The sequence below is a fragment of the Narcine bancroftii genome, chromosome 9, assembly GCF_036971445.1.
Source record: "Narcine bancroftii isolate sNarBan1 chromosome 9, sNarBan1.hap1, whole genome shotgun sequence".
NCBI classification, from domain to species: Eukaryota; Metazoa; Chordata; class Chondrichthyes; order Torpediniformes; family Narcinidae; genus Narcine; species Narcine bancroftii.
Genome location: NC_091477.1, coordinates 15840635 through 15857701, shown reverse-complemented (window position 1 = coordinate 15857701; position 17067 = coordinate 15840635). Strand labels below are relative to the sequence as shown.

Below are 17067 nucleotides of genomic sequence, written 5' to 3'. Positions count from 1 at the left end.
GTATAGGCTCTGCTTCACCACCAATGCCTTTAATTAAATTCACATCTCCAGTATCGGTCTCCTCACCAAAATTCAATATGTTGCTTAATACAAGCAATTAGGCTGCTCCATTATCCCGCAGGATTTTAACTGGCTCTTGATTGGATCCTTCTTTAACCAAAATGAAACCTTCAGTCATGAATGGTTTAAAAATATCTCTAACTTTCTCACTCTGAACACAGGCAGTTGGTACCATCCCTTTCTCTTTCTTCCTTTTCAGTACAGGACAATTTGCTATTATGTGCCCTGGATTCTTACCCCAGTGGCAAATAACACTCAAACATTTTTCCTTCACCCATTTCTCTTCCTCTTTTCCTTTAACCTCACTTCTAGATTTTCTTTCTACTCTACTTGGATTATCAGCAGTATTCCTTTGAAAGGTTTTCCCTGGTGTTGTGGGTTAAAGCATATTCCTCTGAGAATTTAGCCAATTCTTGCCAAGTTTTTATATTTTTCTCTGCCAAATACACTTGAATATCGTCAGGAATACAATTTTTAATCTCCTCAATCAGAATGATTTCCCTCAATAAATCAAAGTTATTTTCTACTTTCATTGCGGCACACCATCAATCAAAACACACAACCTTCCTATAAGCAAAATCCAGGTAAAATTGGGTTGCTGCTTTTTTTAAATGTCTGAATTTTTGTCTACAAGCCTCTGGAACTAGTTCATAAGATTGGAGTATAGCCTGCTTTACAAATTCGTAATCAGCTGGTTGTTGTACAGTGAGACAAGAGTACACTGTTGAGCTTTCCCTTTAAGAACACTTTGTAGCAGGAGTGACCACTGGTCTGGTGGCTATTTTAACTTTACAGCTACTTTCTCAAAATTCTGAAAATACTGGTCTATTTCAGCTTCTTCAAATGATGGAACTAACCTCACTTCTCTACTGACCAAAAACCTCTCCTCCTGACCAACACGTGGGTTTTGGGCTTCTCCCTCTCCTTGCATTAGGTCAGCTTTAATTTAGCTAGTTCTAGCTCATGGTTCTGTTCTTTCTCTCTCTCCTCCATTTCTGCCTGCCTTACTGCTTCCCATTCGGCTTTCCTTTCTGCCTCTCTTTTTTCCTCTCTCTCTTCACTTTCTGCCTGCCTTACTACTTCCTGTTCAGCTTTCCTTTCTGCCTCTTTTTTCCTCTAACTCTAGTTTTCTCCAAGCCAACTTTACTTCCTCTGAAGTTTTCTCCTTTGGAAACTGTTTTAATGCAGGTTCTTCAAATACTCCCTTTCCTACATAGTGCTTAACAATCTTTCGGGCAATTTCCTTTTTTTCATCCCAGTTCTCACTGCAAGAAGTTTTAACTTGCCAACTATAACTATCAGTTCTGACTTTTTAGCCATTTTTTAATTAACCACTGAAGGGTTCACTATGAACTGGTCAATATTCATAGTTGCTGGTTTTTCTGCTGGTGATTTATACACTCACCGTTTATTTTTAATTTCAAGCTGGAGGTTGAGACAAATTCAGACGACTGTTAACTAAGCATAAGTCAATTGCCCCTAAAGCTTCCAAATTGGTTTGATCCCGAACAATACCCCCAAATTATGTTACAAGATCAAACCAGCAACCACAAAGAAGGCATATCACACAGGGGTAAAGATGAACAATAATTTTATTAACAAAAAATTCACCTTCAAACTTTAATTCAAAACCCTGGTTACTATGCAAATTTCTATAACAGTGTAAAACTAATAAATTCTCCAGCCTAAATATAACATATATAATCAAAGTCTAAGCTACACTTCCAACCAGCCCACAGAAAAACTTAAGACACAAAACACACAAGACTCACAAAACTTCAATCTGAACCAAAGCAAAGATCATAAACAAAATTCAGTTTGTTTGGTAAACTGAAGCCAAAAGATCTTTGAGAGAGAGAGAGTACAAAATTCAAAGTTATCTTGTGTTCCTTGCAGAGAGAGGAACCACTAGCTTGGTCCGGATCCTTCTGGCTGCCTTTGGAATGTTCATCCTTTTTGAAATCCCAACATTCTAAACTGTCCTCCAGACCATAACTCATGCTCTGCGCCTTCTTCCACTCCACAGCACCACCCAGTGGTGGTTTATCGTCCAAGTCCAGAAACTTTTAGATCATTTTCTGCACATGCTTAGTCCGTCTCCCACTCTCTCAGCAGTCCACCTTCATCTTGGCTCTCTAAGGCAAACAGTCACTTTTTAACATAAAACTACACAACTCATCGGCCAATACACAACACAGAACTCTGTAACATGTGGGAGAAAAACAAATTGGAAGTAATGAATAAAGATTTATAATGCTTATGACACTTAACGATGTGAAAAAAAACCTATGTATAATTATGATCAAATAATACTTTCAACAATAAACTCTATGTCATCTTCCAATAAGAGGAGGAGTGAGGAGGTAAGAGGAGGATTAAAAGAATTGTCTCCCCTCAGACACCTTCCCACTCCCTGGACTAGAATAATTACATGCTTTGGGGGCAGGATTGTAAATAAGGTGGCCCATTGGGCCAGGAAAATGGTAGAGTGAGGAGGGCTGAGGCTGGAAGGAGGAGTGGATGCTGGAGAGATGAGGGCTAACGTTGGAGGGAGATGAGCATACCTTACTCCAGTAAGGAGGGATTAGGCTGGATGCCGAAGGGAGTAGGTCTGATGGTGGAGGGCGGAGGCTGGAGGCATGTTGGAATGCCAAGCATAGAGATGAGGCACAAGGCCTGTATGGACCTGCAAATCCCTGATGGATGTTCCTGCCGATCAGCCTCCCGTTCCTGCCTCTCCTCTTGGTGTCAAGTCACCATCCTCTCCTCCCACTCCATCTGCCTTTCCTGACGCAGGTGGTCATGCTGCAGGTGGTTGTGGACGATTTCGCAGAGTAATCCCCGGATCTTGGTTGTGACCTACTCTGTCCGGGTGGGCTTCCTCCTCCCTTCAGTTCCTAGAGAGTAATGAAACACATCAGAGATTAGATAGATGGCACTTAATGGGCAAGCACTCACAAAACGCATTAGAAAATTTGGACAGATTGAAGATTGAAGATAGTTATGATCAACAGATAATTTATGTCTTTTGACACATTCTTCTGCTATCTCCAATTGCGATATTTTTTTTTCAGGGGAAAGTGGGGACCATTAATGGTCCTACCAATTTGCTCAGATATGGAAATATGAATTTGAGAGTGGAATGCAACCAAATTTATCTCTAAGATATATGCTCTGATCCCAGATCCAAGCCCAAAATCTGGATGATGCAGATTGAGGGAGAGATGGGAATTTGAATTGGATTTCAATTGATCCACAACGCTGGTCAGATTGATGTGTAAATAGTGTGACTACCTTAATTAATTCTAGATATAAACTGATACATTATAATTTTTCTGCACCAATAATATCTCACACCTCACAAGGTACATAAAGATAAACAAGAATTTTCTGATAGGTATTTTAGATGTGGTATAGATGTTGATACCTTTTTCATGTTCCACCTGATTATGCATGAAATTAAGACCATTTTGGATAGAATTGGGGGGGAAGTGTTGAAAAAAATTGTGGGGGTGAACTTCCCTCTAGACCCAGAAATATTTATTCTGGGGAATTTGGCAGTTATAAAATTTAACTTCTCCAGAAGTAAATCTAAATTTATTAAAATTCCATTGTCAATAGCCAGGAAATGTATAGCATGGAAATCCAATTCCCCATATCACATTGTTGGTTGGAACATGAAAGTGCAAAGTTGTATTCCCCTTGAGAAGATTACTTAGAGTCTTAGGAATAGATATAGTATGTTCTTCAAAATTTGGAAAACTCATTTAGATTACTTAAATGCCCAGATTGTATAATTTATTTTGATATTTGTCAATTAGTATACTCCTTATTAGAAACTTAATATTTTAAGAAGACGTGATGCTGAGATGTCAAACTTTGCTCCAGTTGCTTTTTATTTTCTATTTTCTTTCTTTTTATCTCCCTCTATTCTCTGCTAGCTGCTATTCTCTGCTATTCTCCCCTTTTCTTTCAAATCTGGGGAGGGGGCGCTGAGAGAAGAGAGACTCTCTTTTCCTTTTTTTCTGGACCTTATGAATATTTTTCTTTGATATTATATTCAATGTATTATTGTTATTATATTAATTGAGTCCTATATTAAAAAAGAATATCTGGACAGATGTACAAGCAGTTCTTACCTGGTTGTGCTGCAGCAGCAGTTGATGTCCTGGGGGCAGATGAGGTATTGTCTGCTCCTCCAGTTCTCATTGGGCTGTACATTGGAGGTCAGGGACATAGGGTTTGCTGGCCAGCTGGTACCCCAGATCTGGTAGGAGAGGTCACAGTATGTCCACTCTAGCTGGTCCCTCCCACTCCTACTGTTGTGGTAAACAAACTGAAGAAACTTTCTCTGAAGACTCTTCAGTTTGTTGATAACCTAAGGCATGTCCCCGGCAAACCTCATGTCCCTGTGCCTAGGGGTGATCCTCTCATGTAACGGGCCATCTTGAATTGTGCCTGTTATACTATGTCGGGTTACTTCCTCAGCCCTGAGGGAGAGAAGCTCACGCACCTCCTGATTCCTCCCCCCCCCCCCCCGTTTGAGACCATTTTCACTTGCTATGAATCTCTCACTAAAGATCTTTTGCTTCTACCTCATGCCCTGTCTCTTACTCCTCACCATGTGGTTGAACACATGCAAGGACGTCATCAACATGTCATTAATTGGACCTGGTATACATTGGGCGACCCAATATGCTGATTCAAAGCGGATTGGCAATGATAGCACCTCCCAAAGCGGTTGATTTGGCTGCCCCCACCCTCACCAGTTCAAGAACGTTCACACTGGCAGGTTCATTATTGAGTTCAAGTGCCAGTGTGAAAGGGTCTCTAATTTAGATGAGGACAAAGATGAACTGTCTTTGGAATTTACACATTCTCCTTCGTGCATCATAAAGAGGAAGAGGTTGGTAACAGGGCCAGATTAAGGTATTGTGGGGCCTATAGCATTTATTTTAAAGGGGTCTAAATTGTGCCGGCTGACGCCTGTGCAATGAGGGAGAAGTGTGACTGCAGTGCCCCCACCCACCCCCCGAGAGAGTTTCTGATGCTAACCCTGCATGTCCATTTTGGTACGTTTGAAATAGTCTTTATTATTCTTAACAAAATAATGCTAGCTTTCTCAGATTACTATATATTCAATGATATCCAGTGGCGTATCTAGGGGACATAACGCCTATGGCAAGCATTGAAATTGCGCCCTCCCCATTAAAACTTACTTACACTTACATTGAAATAGTGCCCCTCACCTCTCATGTTAAAACTTACTTGCACATTTTGTTAAATCAAAACTTGCTTATGGAGGCAGCAGCAGCTGGAACCACTCTGCATTTTCTTGGCACTGGTAGAGTGGTTCCAGCTGCATGAGGGATCGTGGGTAACAAAGATGGCCATTGCTCCCGCATTGAGCCATCGCTGCAAGCTGCCAGGTCGGCCCTAAAGCAGCCCGATCAGATGCCGGAATGGCACTTCAGTGAACTCTGGAAGCACCTCACCCCTACTGCTGCGTCGGGTATTAGATGGGATGGGGGGGAGGGTGCTGGGGGGGGAGGGTGCTGGGGCTAGGAGCGAGGTGGACGGCAGGGCTAGAAATGAGGCGGATGGAAGGGGTTGGAGCGAGGTGGATGACTGGGGGTAGGAGTGAGGTGGTTGGGTGAGGGAGGTCATTGGTGGCCCCCTTTAAGGTTAGCAATTTTAGCCCATTATCACTTTTAATCAGACTATTGTGCAGCGGCTATGAGATACAACACACCTATAGACTATGGGAATAACCCCGATTAAAGGTGATAATTGGCAAATTATCTCCTTTAATTGGGGTTATTAACACAGACTGTCAGTGTGGTATCTCGTAGCTGCTGCCCAAAGATGAAAATGAATAATTTTCTCATAATTCATAGTACATAAACACAGGGGCCCTTGAAAATCCGGGGCCTGTTGCGTACAGTACTTCTGCTACCTTCTTTATCTGGCCCTGGTTGGTTTATTGGCAATTGTCCTTAGCATAGGAGGGTGATAAGAAAGTTATTGTAAGAAGGAAGAATTGATAGGAACAGGAGAAAAAAAAAGTGGGATTAGGAGAGAGAGATGATGAGAATGAACACGATGTTCTACTTCTACAGGGTCCATTACTTTGTTCTACAAATATGAAAAAATTAAATCAATAGAATCCTCCATTTAAATACTTTTTTTTAGTTAATGGCATCTCCTTGTCCTTTCTACTACTAATTATATTCTTCCAGATCTTTTTTTTGTATCACTGTCCAAATGTAGTTGATGAAAATGTTTTGTGTCAAATAGATGATTTTAAAAGTACACATTTGATATGTGTAATGAATGCATTTTTCAATTTGAACACTAGATGGCTCTCTGATGTGCATCAGCACATGGTAACACTTGGATAATCAATGTTTTCATGTATTTTGAATGTAATATTTCAAGAGGGCTGAAAGTGGATGTCTGTGCTGAGAAAGACTAATTTAATGTATTTTCAAATTGAAATAACTTAAAAAAAAAACCAATTATTGTATTCATTACAGCTGAATGCTCCCAGATAATTAGTTAAACACTTAATTATACCTCATATGTCCAAAACCATATTAAAATATTGTAATTGTGTCTGTGCTGAATATAAAGGACACTGAAAAAGATTATTGAAGATTTTAATGGGAACTTTGAAAGTGGTTCAAGAAATAGAAGATGGTATTTAAATCTGAAAGGTGCAAGGTGTTGAACTTTGGAAGGTTAAACCGGCAGGAATTACATGGTGAAAGGCAGGGCCCTGGGGCGGGGTGGGGCGATGAGCGAAATAGAAATTTGTAGTGCAGACATGTAGTTCAGTGAAAGAGGTGACACAGGTAGACAGGGTGGAGAATGAAATATTCGGCACACTTGCCGTTTTCAACTAGGGCATTGAGTACAGGAGCAGGGATTTCTTGTTATAACTGACCAAGACATTGGTGAGATCATACAATGGAGTATTGTGTGTAGTTTTGCTCACCTTAGCTACAGGAAAGATATAATTTAGCTAGAAATGGCGCAGAAAACATTTATGAAAATGTTGCTGGAAATAGTTGGTTTGAATTATAAGGAGATAATCTGAGATTTTTCTCCCTGGAGTATAAGAGACTCAGGAGGGAATTTACAAAGATTATAAAATCATGCCTGTTTCCGCTCCGTAAATGGTTATATGGTTATATGGTTATAATAGATACAGTAAACAGTAAAAACAGGAAAGTCTGCAGATCACAAAAATGCTGGAGAAACTCAGCAGCATTACACAGCATCTATAGAAAGTAAAGGGTAACCCTTTACCACACCCTCCCTCCGCCTGCTACTTCTAAGCTTTTTTCTCTCCTATCCTCTCACCTATGACATCTTACATTTTATCCTGTGCCCATCTCCCTGCCCCTTACGCCCTCCTCCCTCCCATCTCTCCACCTTTTTATTCAGACACTTATGCCTTGATGAAGGGCTCAGGGCCAAAACGCTGGTTACCTTTTACTTCCTATAGATGCTGCATGACCTACCATGTTTTTCTCCAGGACTTTTGTGTATGAGAAGGTAAACAGTCATAGTTTTTTTTTCGCTCGGGTAGGGGAATTTGTGATGAGGCATTGATTTCAGGCCAGAGGGGAAAGATTTACAAAGGAACCTGAGGGGCACAATGTATGGGAGGTGGATCTATGGAATGACCAGCCAGAGAAAGTGCTAGAAATGGGGAAAAGCCTCAGACGATCTAGCCTCTCCTTATAATTCAAAAGACATTTAGGCAGGTACATGGACAGGAAAGGTTTAGAGGGATATGAGCCAAATGGGACTAAATTCCCTGTTGTAGAACTTATGCAACTCTGAACCAACATGATGAACGGCAGTAATGGCCAGTTCAGATATGGGCAGAATGAATGAGCAACCTAAAGTTGGAGTTTTCAATGTTTTCTCCAAAAGACTGAAATATGTCCAGATGGAAGATTGTGTTTTTTTTTGACATAGAGCATGGCATCAGGCCCTTTTAGCCTATGAATCCATGCCATCCAATTACACCCAACTGACCTACACCCCTGGTATGTTTTGAATGGTGGGAGGAAACCGGAGCACAACCTCCTTTTAGACAGCACATTCCTGGTTACTGGCTCTCTAGGGGCATAACTGCTACTGTGACAGAGTATATAGAGGTGTTTGGGAGATAACTTGGGAAAGTTTTGTTTAGAGCAGATCGCACACAAACAATTTAAAACACAGAATTTTTTGCAGGAATTTTGCTCAGACTCATGATGGACTGCTATTTTGCAAAAGGCAACAATGTACCAACATACAGCAGGATCTTTATCTGAAAGGCAGTTTGCTGTCTGGAAGAGCAGGTGATCTTTCCAGGCAGAGGGAGAACAGCTTTGCTCTCAGAGTGGGATGGAGTGAGAAAGAGGAGAGACACAGACTTTGGTTCCGGAGGGACAAACTGGCAAGCTTTGGAAGATTGCCTGGTCAAAGGAGAGGATTGGCAGTCTGGTGTTCCCCTTGGAATAGGAGAAACGGAAAGGAACTTTGTGGTGACCTGAAAGAAAGAGGTGATCTTCTGGAGAACCCTGAAAGGGGGCAAGTTTTTGTCAGCAAGACACTGAAGTGGCTGTTCTGGAATGAGAAAACTCTCTCTGAAAGCCAACAAGAACCCTCCTGAGTGGTAACCATTTACCTGTTAAGCACCAAAACCTGGTGAATTTTATTAATGCTAACTTCTGTGCACAGTACAAGAATTGCCTGCAACCAGTGAGATTGGACTGTGAACCAAAGAACTTTTCTAAACACAGGTGCACTTAGAATGGTGGGGGGGTTTAAGTAAGTCAATGGAGGTAAGTTAAAGTTTAATTCTGTTTTCATGTTCAAAGATAATAAAAAGCAACTTTTGTTTAAGTAACCCTTTGTCACGGTGCATATCTATTGCTGCTGGGTTTTGTGGTCCTCTAGACTCGTAACACTACACTAACCATGTCGCCTTGAGGGTTATCCTCAAGCTTTATTGTGACATTGCTGGAGGCCAGGGAGAGGGAGAACAGACTGGGAGTGGGATGGAGAATAACAGTGGTAGGTGACTGGAGTGACTCCTGTGGACTTAAGGCAAGAACGCCACAAAGTGTTCACCCAATTTGTGTTTGATTTCTCAAGTACAGAGAAGACTAGATTGTGGATGTTCGATGCACAAGATTGATGGGGTGGCATGGTTAGCGCAATGCTGTTACAGATCGGGATCAGGGTTCGAATCCTGCACTGTCAGTAAGGAGTTTGTACATTCTCCGTGTGTTTGTGTGGGTTTTCCCCGGGGGCTTCAGATTCCTTCCACCATTCAAAATGTATCGTGGTTGAAGGTCAATTGGGCAGCATGGGTTTGTGGGCCAAAAGGGCCTGTTACCGAGTTGTGTCTCTAAATATAAATTCTTTTAAAAATTGAATTGAATGAAGTGTAAATGTAAACTGTTTCATCTGGGAAGACTGTCAAAGGCTCTGGATGGTGGAAAGGGAGGATGGTGGTGTTGCATCTCTGGTTGCATGGAAAAGTGCCATAAGATGAAGAGTGGTTGGTGGGTGATAGAAGAATGTTTAAGGAATGATCCCTTCAAAATAATGAAATGGGAAGGGAGGGCAATATGTATTTGGTGGTGGAATCTTGTCGTACCCAGTAGAATGTAGAGGATGATCTATCAGTTGCAGAGGCTGGGAGGGTGTAAAATAAGGACCAAGAAATCTCTGTTCTTGTTCTTTCCAAGAGAACAATGCAGAGTAACTTGACAGCAAAAGTTAATAAATGGAGGAACACATCTGGTCAGTGTCCACAAGTAAAAATGGTCAGTCAACATTTGACAGAATAGGTGAAAGTTTGTGTGTGTGTGTGTGATATATATGGACCAAAGGTGTGTGAGGCAGAGAGACAGATAGAGGGAGAAACAGGTATAAATGTACTGAATCGGAAAGACAGTTACCATGATCATTCAAAGGCGTTGAGTATTGAATAAACACTGGATGCCATGTAAGAGTATGTAAAAGTTTGTTCCCTGTTCACCATGTGCATAAATTTATATAAACAGCCTCAAAATACTCGATAACACGAGAAGAACCTTCGTGAAGAAGACCCTCAAGCCGGGAGCTAAGAGAAGAATGATTTAACATCTGGCCAATGGGACATTCCCTGAGAGGAACCACTTGTGTAAATTGGTGTGGCAAGTTGAGTAGGTACCAGTGCAAGAGAGAGACACTAATCTTTGGAACATTAATGATTAATATCTCATAAATGCAGATACTTGAAAGAAATAGTTGAATTCAGTGTGGTGAATTGCCTAATTCGTGTTGGCCTGGGATCAGCAGTCCACAAAATGATTTCAGATGCGTTTGATGCACTCATAAGCTTTTACCTCTGAAGTCTGGGCATTATCTGTGCAATCATACAGGTCCTTACACTTAAAGAGTTAACACAATTAGTTTTGAGAAACAACCAAAAAATGCAGATGCCGAAATTTGAAACCAAACAGAAATATTGTAAGAACTCCACCAGTCAAGCAGCATTGTTCAAGGGGGAGGGTCTTTGACCTGAAATGTCAGCTGGTTTCTCTTTTCATACATGCTGCTTAACTGGCTGAGTTCTTTCGCCATTATTATTTCTAATGCAACTAACCAAGTTCAACTCTTTATGTGGCTCAGCATCAATTTTTCCTTGCTTTGCAATGATTTTAGTAACTTTGAAGCTGCCTTATAAATGGAAGTGTAGAAAATTATATGTTGCAAAATCTGTCTTTGAAATCTGTATCTTGAGCAATGATGATTTTCATTGTTTTCTGCTAGATTCTAAGCCCTGGAATTTACCCTCTAAAATCTTTCTAAAGCTCTTTTGAAAAATGTTCCTTCAAACTATCTGAGCAAACGTTTGGTCACTGTCTTTACTTTTCATCAAAGGTTGCTGGGAGGAGCTTTAGGATAAAGGTTGCCATGGTTGATGTGTGCAATGTGTTATAAAGAACCTGTCAGATACACAGAATAAAAATTAGGCTGTTTACACATACACCAACATTGAAGAAAAAGGAAATTGTACATTACTTCCTGCATCTTTGCCAAGATGACCAGCACGTCCATATTGTCCAGGTCATTGATAAGATGCCACCATCCATTGTGTTGATTATTTGGTTGATGCCAGGAGATCTGAGATGGTAATTCTCTATGAATTGGAGGCTACAGTGTTGCAGAATTGTCTGAGTGTGCGTGGACATGTGTGCGTGCATGTACGTGTGTGTGGTGGCAGGCAAATGGTGCCAGAAACACTTTTGAGACAGATCTACTGCAAGTCAAATAAATGCTCTTTTATGACTGAAAGTCTGAGCCAAATAGGACTTAGTGTAATACATCAACCTATTCCCAATAAAGTCAAAATGTTTTGAAAATATATTTTTTAAAACCGTTTTTCTTGATTTATGGAGTGGATCAGTCAGATTTTGACCACTCCAGGATTTGTGATACATAGTGTCTTTGTGCTTTCATATACTTGGGCATAATGTAGATGACATGTCTTGGTGATCTTACTCTGGAGTCCAAATGCTTGCTCCCTTATTGTGTTAACGCTTTGGTGATGTATAGCAAAGGCCCTGCCATTCAAAATCACAATGCCATGTGACAGGTGTTCATTGATGGCAAAGCTGGGGATGGAGTTAGGCTTTGATTAAAATAGTCACAGATTTTAAATGATTTTATATACAGTAAAACCCCCAGTATTCAGCACCTATGGGGATTGATAGATGCCGGATCAGTGAATTTGCCTGTGGCTTGAGATTGAGAATTGCATGATTGACTAAATAACTACTAGCGGGTGCAAATTTTAAACTTACGTATTTTTTTAACCTATTTATTTTCCGCTATTTTTTTTTGCTCATTGCTTGAGGCTGCCATTTGCTTGAATTCCGGATTATAGGATTTTTCCATTTCTCTGATGTATTAAAAAAGCTGTAAATTATTTAAAAAATTAAAAAAATAAAAGATTTTAACTAAAAAAAAATATCTGAAAGCATATAAATAAAATTATTAAAATCTTTCAGCTGTAGCGGCGGCTACACTGCTAACTGAAGGATCACACAACCAGACGGGTTGAGTTCAGTGAGCAAAAACTGATTTATTGCAGGCTGCCTGTCTGGTCTTATACTCCCAGCCCGGACCTGGGTGAGAACCACGCTGGGGGGCCCCGACGTCACCGGGACGTCATGTGGGTCCCCAAGCGTGGGGTTCTGAGCCTGCTGCCAAGGTCGGGAGGAAACCCCTGATGGCGCCATTTTGGCCAGCTGCCCTGCTGCGTGCGTGACAAGCAGGGCCAGTTCACCTGCCTAATGGTATGCCGCCACACTGCCTTCATAAAATCTGAATGAAAAATCCGACAAGAACAGGCTGGAGCAATCAGGCATGTTGGAATCCTCAGTCTCTCAGTAACATCTGATTTCCACACTGTGCAACAGGTGAAAGCTGATGGTTACAACTGGAACCATTGACCACAGCCTGTACATTTGGAATCGATCACTATTATTGACAAGCTGGGATTGGAGAAAACCATTAATTTATTTTGTCACTACTTTGGATCCTCCCATCAATTTTGTTGGTATGATTCTGGAAATGATCATTTGCTGCTGAGCCCCTTGCTGGCCTACGGCCGTGGAGTCAGCCATCGGCCCATTCTGCCATTCAATGAGATCATGGCTGATCTGATGATATGCTTATCTCCACCTACCTGCCTTTTCCCCATATCCCTTAATTCCCCTAGTATGTAAAGATGTATCCAATCTTGTCTTAAATATATTTACTGAGGTTGCCTTCACTGCTTCAAGGGGCAGTGAATTCCATAGGTTCACACCCTCTTGGAAAAGTAGTTACTCCTCATCTCTATCCTAAATCTACTACCCCAAATCCTGAGGCTATGTCCCGGAGTTCTAGTCTACCTCCATCAATGGAAATAATTTACCAAACTCTATCTTATCTATACCTTTCATAATTTTATACATTTCTATTAGATCCCCTTTCATTTTTCTGAATTCCAGTGAGTACTGAACCAGATGCCTTAATCCCCCCCCTCAACTCCAGAATCAATCTGCTGAACCTCCTCTGGACTGCCTGCAAAGCCAGTACATCCTTCCTCAAGTAAAGAAACCAGAACTCCATGCAGTACTCCAGATGTGGCCTCACTAGTACCTTCTACAGTTGCAGCATTACCCCTCTGCTCTAAAATTCAGCCCCTCTAGCAATGAAGGCCAGCATTCCATTTGTCTTTTTGATAGCCCACTGCACCTTTTGCAGTTCATGCACAAGCACTCCCAAGTTCTTCTGCACAGCAGCATGAAGTTACCTTCCCTGTAGTGTCATCTCCCATGCTTCTTGTTCTCACTGGAGTGGTGGGGTGCTTCTCCCCACTTCTGGTGCTCTGCACTGCTAGCCCACTCCTCCCCCAGAGTCTGTAACCCCCTCAATGGCCCCTGCTAGCACAGGCACCTCTTTCTTGGGCACAGACCCTGCGGTGGCAGGATTTAAAATTGAATAAAAATAATTGTGTATTTTCTTTTCAAATGGGAGGTTTGAAAAATAGATTGAGTGATTCCTTGTCTTTGCCATTTTACTCACCCAATGATTCATTTATTTTGCAACTTTTCACAAAATCCTAGAGCTCATAAATCGTGTCTCAGGGAACTTAAAACCTGAGGTAGAATGAAATTTGCTACAAGAGGGCCAAGGAGGCTAAATATATTTATGAAGGAGTTGGATATATTTCTAGAAGAAAGCGTAAGGATAATGGGGAAAGGACAAAAATGTTCACGAGATAGTGAAACAACTTTGCACTGAATAGTGAATCGGACTTGAAAGGCCAATTGGCCTACTCCATTTCTCAATATTTTCCATGGTTTCTAAGATCTTTCGATGATCATCTAGAATATCTTTTGCTCCCAAAAAGGCCGTTTCATGAGTACCGTAGAAGAAAATTGGGTATTTATTTATTTATTGGGTATTTATTTAGTGTAATATACAATATACTCTGGGGGAGGAGTGGGCTAGCAGTGCAGAGCACCAGAAATGAGGAGAAGCACCCCACCACTCCAGTGAGAACAAGAAGCATGGGAGCCCAACTCTGGTTATTTTGCAAAGTAGCATTTTGTCGTAAAATTCAAAGAGGTTGAATATATTCTTCATGTTAAAGTGTGATTAGCAAGTACCCTGTCCACATTTGGATTCATTGATAAAACCGTCCAGACAACAGCCAATGAACATCATCTGAAGCAACATTACTACAAAGAAAGATCACATCTCAAACTTTATTTTGAAAATATTTGAATACCCAAAGACATGGTTGTAGTTTTCTATAAATATGGGTTCACAATATCAGACATTTTATTCAGTTTTAAAGACTTTATTTTAAAGTATATAAACATTATTGAAACACCTTTACATAAATTATTTTTTTTAAATTTCGTGTGGCTAATATTTGCTGAGCAGCAAAATCAGAAATTAATATAAAAACCTTCATGGACAATTCTTCCAGAGACAGTATTACAAAAAAAAAAGTAATAATAAAGTCCTCAATTTGCCTTCTGGTGACTACAGCATATGATTGTCGTAATTTGAGAGGCAAGTAAAAGCGAGCAGGGTACCATTATCAATCATTTCCCCTCCTGCTCCTTTCCCCTCCCCTCCCTCGCGCCTCAGTGAACAGGATCAGTGAAAAGCAGTGCCATTTGTAGCAGTGAAACATTGGCCACAACTCTACCATAAACCATTACTGACGACTACTTTTAAGAAACTATGCAGACTACACCCTGCACACGTCAACCTGTCCACAATGTTACTTTATTTAAATTTCTTTTCAAAAAGAGTACGACAGTGTTTATGACAATAACATATTTTGTTTATTAATTACGTCACATCCTCAGAAACATTATGGCCCCACCCACCCCTCCCTAGTCGGAATGCAGGATTCAGTAACTATAACCTCAAAGGCTTAGTGTGTCCACTACAGTTGCTATGGCAATAAACAAAACAATAACATCAGTGTAAGAAGTCTGGCTCAGGCTTCATCAGATCCGTACTTTGCCGGTATGCTCAAACACGTTTTCCTTCGGGGCATATATTACAAAAGGTTGCATCCATGAAGTTCCTGTTTTATTCAAGATGGGCATTTTGGACTCAAGTCTTTCATATGAGACACCCATGAGGCAGTAGGTTTACTGAGTCCTTCAGAGAGAGTTGTCTTTTTTTTTCAGCCCAGAGGACCTGAGCTATCCTATAAAAAGGGATACTTGTCAAGTCTTCTCCTTGGGCTCCAGTCTACTATGGAGAGTCCTCAAATGCTGAAGAGCAAGGTGCAAGCTCATTTGACATGAAGTTGATTCTTCTCTTCAGCTTCCAATGTCATTTACTTTCAGCACCCACTTTTGAGTTTCCATCTCCTTAGGAGAGGAGATAGTCATTGTGATCACCCTTCTAGCTCCTGCCAGAGATGACAGCAATTCGGTTTGTTACCTCCTTCCCATTTCGTTCTGTCTCAGGAACTGAATATTGGTGGAACTGTCTGCCAGTTCCGGGTACTGTTCCACAGGCAACACATAGTACCCATCATAACCTTGGACTCTGCCAGAGTTCAGAAGTTGCTGCTTTTCTCCTTCTGTCCAAAGCCGGCTTCCTTCCTTTCCATTCCTTGCCTTCTGCTGTTCTTTTGACCAGGCATTCATAAGAGCTCTTAACCTGGCCTGGTCGAGCAGACGTGCCCTTTCCTCTTCAAGAGTGTCTGGTGTAATTCCATAGCGAATATTTAGCAACAGGGCGCTGTACTGAAGTTCAATATTTGTGAACCTTCTAGTCCTTCCATTTACCAGAATTGTTGGCTGTGAAACTGTGATGTTAATTCCATTCTCCAGCACTTTGCGGCCACTTGTCATGCCCAGAGTTGCCAGGTCTCTGTCCGATGAACCAATTTTCACTAAGTAGTGTGAATCTTTGCCATTGATGGTGTAATGCATTTTGTCCAAATAGTATGCATTGTTGAGAATGCTTGCTATTTTCCGACTGTCTTCACTTGCAAGGGCAGTCACCCCTGTCATTATTCTGCCTTCCTTAACAGCAAACATGATTCCCTTTCCAATGATAGAATTTGGGGCTGAAAACCAATGTCCTGGTCGGTCTTTGTGGCCTACCCTGGAGAATTTGGGCAGTGAACATCCTTCCAGTGCCATAAAGGCATTATTGAGTCTTTCTGCTGCTTGTTGAACCCCTGAAACAAACTGAAAAACACATGATAAAATATACTGTGCAGTTTCATGAAGGAAACCATTAAAATGATTGTTGTGTTAAGGAAAGTGGAGCAAACTTTCACGAGGGTATCATTTCTAGAGTTGGTTAGCATTGGGGGGAAAAAAAGAATTTAAGGCAAAAAGATTAAACGTTGGAGATAAGAAGGGTTGCAAAGTCATGAGAAAGGAGGAGATTCAGGGCAAGTTTAAGGCTGAGAACAAGGTATAGCTTAGTATGAGAAATTAAGAGTCAGAGGAGGAAAGGACAGAGCTGGCACTGCTAAAGGTAAGTGTCTAGAGGAGGAGTGTACATTTCACAGACAATCATAAGGAATGCAGGGGCTGGAAGAAATAACAGATCCATTATACCTTGGATGCAATCCAGGAATACCCAAACAAGCTAATATATCAGATGCCTTTAGATCATGTCTATTAGCAAAATTTTAGGCATTTCTAGGGGGAATGATTGAGATGTAAGACACTAAAAGGTTTCCTGTAGACAAACGAATATGTGAAGGAGCATAAAAAAAACAGCTGGATGTCCTGTTCTTTTATAATGACATGAATCTATCAAATGTTCAAAATGTGTGTGACAGAGTCTAGAGAGGTGGTTTGGGAGGAATTGCTAGAGCAGCTTGCCCACACACATTTTGAAAAACACAGAATATTTGCAGGACTTTTGCACAGTGGTTTTTTGCAAAAGACAACAAAGCATGGACGT

The 17067-nt window shown here is 41.0% G+C and overlaps 1 protein-coding gene and 1 long non-coding RNA gene across 5 annotated transcripts in view; one reads left to right on the top strand and one right to left on the bottom strand.

Moving 5' to 3' along the window:
- LOC138743225 (uncharacterized) overlaps positions 1–17067 on the top strand; it is an 85443-nt gene that overhangs the window by 17999 nt on the left and 50377 nt on the right. The window contains exon 4 of one of the 4 annotated variants that reach the window (XR_011344741.1): positions 8311–8882. The exons of the other annotated variants lie outside the window; for them this stretch is intronic. This is a non-coding gene — a long non-coding RNA (uncharacterized lncRNA). Of the gene's footprint in view, positions 1–8310; positions 8883–17067 lie in introns of those variants that run through there. 4 annotated transcript variants of the gene reach the window in all.
- Positions 14367–17067, bottom strand: part of tenm2a (teneurin transmembrane protein 2a) — a 767339-nt gene continuing 764638 nt past the window's right edge. The window contains exon 29 of the mRNA XM_069898186.1: positions 14367–16337. Within this exon, the coding sequence (XP_069754287.1) occupies positions 15576–16337 (762 nt within the window). The 3' untranslated portion in view covers positions 14367–15575. The remainder of the gene's footprint in view (positions 16338–17067) is intronic.